The sequence below is a fragment of the Cupressus sempervirens genome, chromosome 9, assembly GCF_028749045.1.
Source record: "Cupressus sempervirens isolate cs-2001-9-10 chromosome 9, ASM2874904v1, whole genome shotgun sequence".
NCBI classification, from domain to species: domain Eukaryota; kingdom Viridiplantae; phylum Streptophyta; class Pinopsida; order Cupressales; family Cupressaceae; genus Cupressus; species Cupressus sempervirens.
This window is the reverse complement of record NC_143126.1, coordinates 710,897,058-710,898,376: the sequence shown is the minus strand read 5'-3', so window position 1 is coordinate 710,898,376 and position 1,319 is coordinate 710,897,058. Positions and strand designations below refer to the sequence as shown.

Genomic DNA, 1,319 nt, shown 5'->3' with positions numbered 1-1,319 from the left:
TAGAAGAAGCTAGTCATCTCAAAGGTGGTGAAACTCCGTCCACTCTCTGTCTTACTTTCCATTAAGACATCCTGAAAACCCTTCTATCTATCTTGCATTCTCCCACTTTCTTGGCGCTCCTCTATGTACTTCTCAAGCACACCAAATACAAACCCAAAACACTTTGTCAATTCCCTTGTACTGCCCTTTGGATCTAAAAACCTCAGGCGAGGACCATGATACGGGCCAATGTGTCCTTAAACTATAAGGATCCCTCACACCCTATTTCTTGAGAATACCATGTTGCCCAAAAGATTGAGAGCCATCAAGAAAGTCTCATGACCGATGTCCACACTCTTTCCCTCTAAAGTTCTCATAAACAGACCTCACCATTTGGGTCACCTGCTCTCTCCTCAGATATTGGAAGGCCCCCATCTCTTGGCTGTGAAAAGCTCCATGGTGCAAATCTTCTTGAGGGCGTGCCAGCATGGCACACAGTCACTCCATATAATGGAATGTGAGTGGTAAGACGGACACTTGGCGGCTTCTAATATGGCCTTGGATGATAGCTCATTGTCATGGACTTTGAGAACTCCTCTGGCCATGGAAGGGCATGATACCACCACTGTTGTCTTGAACTCCAGTTTAAGGGTCACCAGAGAGCCATAATGTTTTATCAGGTGGAAGAGTGACTCATTGGTATTTTTGCCAAGCTGGAATATGTTGCCCACCAATGGCAAGGGAGTTGGTCCAGGGGCCAGTCTCCTTGCCTGCCTTGTCAAAACCTCGCAAATCAGTATCAACAACTCACAAATGCTTCCCATAATTAGACTCCATGAGTTTAACTCCATGCTTAATTTCAAATCAGAGATGTAGAACTATCTATAGTAGATCATAAAGTGTAATTCCAAATATTAATACCTAGTAATGCTAGTTTAGATCACAAAATACAATCCCAACTATTAATACCCATTATACTACTACCATGTTCAGAGCGTATATATGAATTGGGGAGTCTGTATGTATTGTATACAGGATTACCAATGGATAAGTATATGTTATCTAACATAAACTTCTATCACACCCACAGTCTCTTCTGTCCCTTTCTGTGCTTGATGGTATTACTATTTGATGTCATCCATATACAAAGATGACTCCTATTTATGAGCTCATGGGGGCGGCTCTAACTTTATAAGACTATTGACTATATAATATATACATATATGATAGTTCAGTTCGAGAATCAACTGCAAGAAGGGAATGGACTTTTACCTCTCATCCCTTGAAGAAGCCTAGGGTGAATTCGACATTCGCTTATGAAATTAATGGATGCATTTCTG

At 41.5% G+C, this 1,319-nt stretch overlaps 1 protein-coding gene across 1 annotated transcript; it reads right to left on the bottom strand.

The window, feature by feature from the left end:
- Positions 1–392: 392 nt before the first annotated feature.
- LOC149540694 (cytochrome P450 76T24-like) lies at positions 393–830 on the bottom strand. Its single transcript, XM_089802731.1, has one exon. The coding sequence runs from the start codon at positions 828–830 to the stop codon at positions 393–395; it is 438 nt and encodes a 145-aa protein (XP_089658857.1).
- Between the last annotated feature and the right edge of the window lie 489 nt (positions 831–1,319).

Bases quoted from the DNA above. Each gene is read 5' to 3' on its own strand.
- LOC149540694 (XM_089802731.1), bottom strand. From the start codon at position 830: ATGGAGTTAAACTCATGGAGTCTAATTATGGGAAGCATTTGTGAGTTG.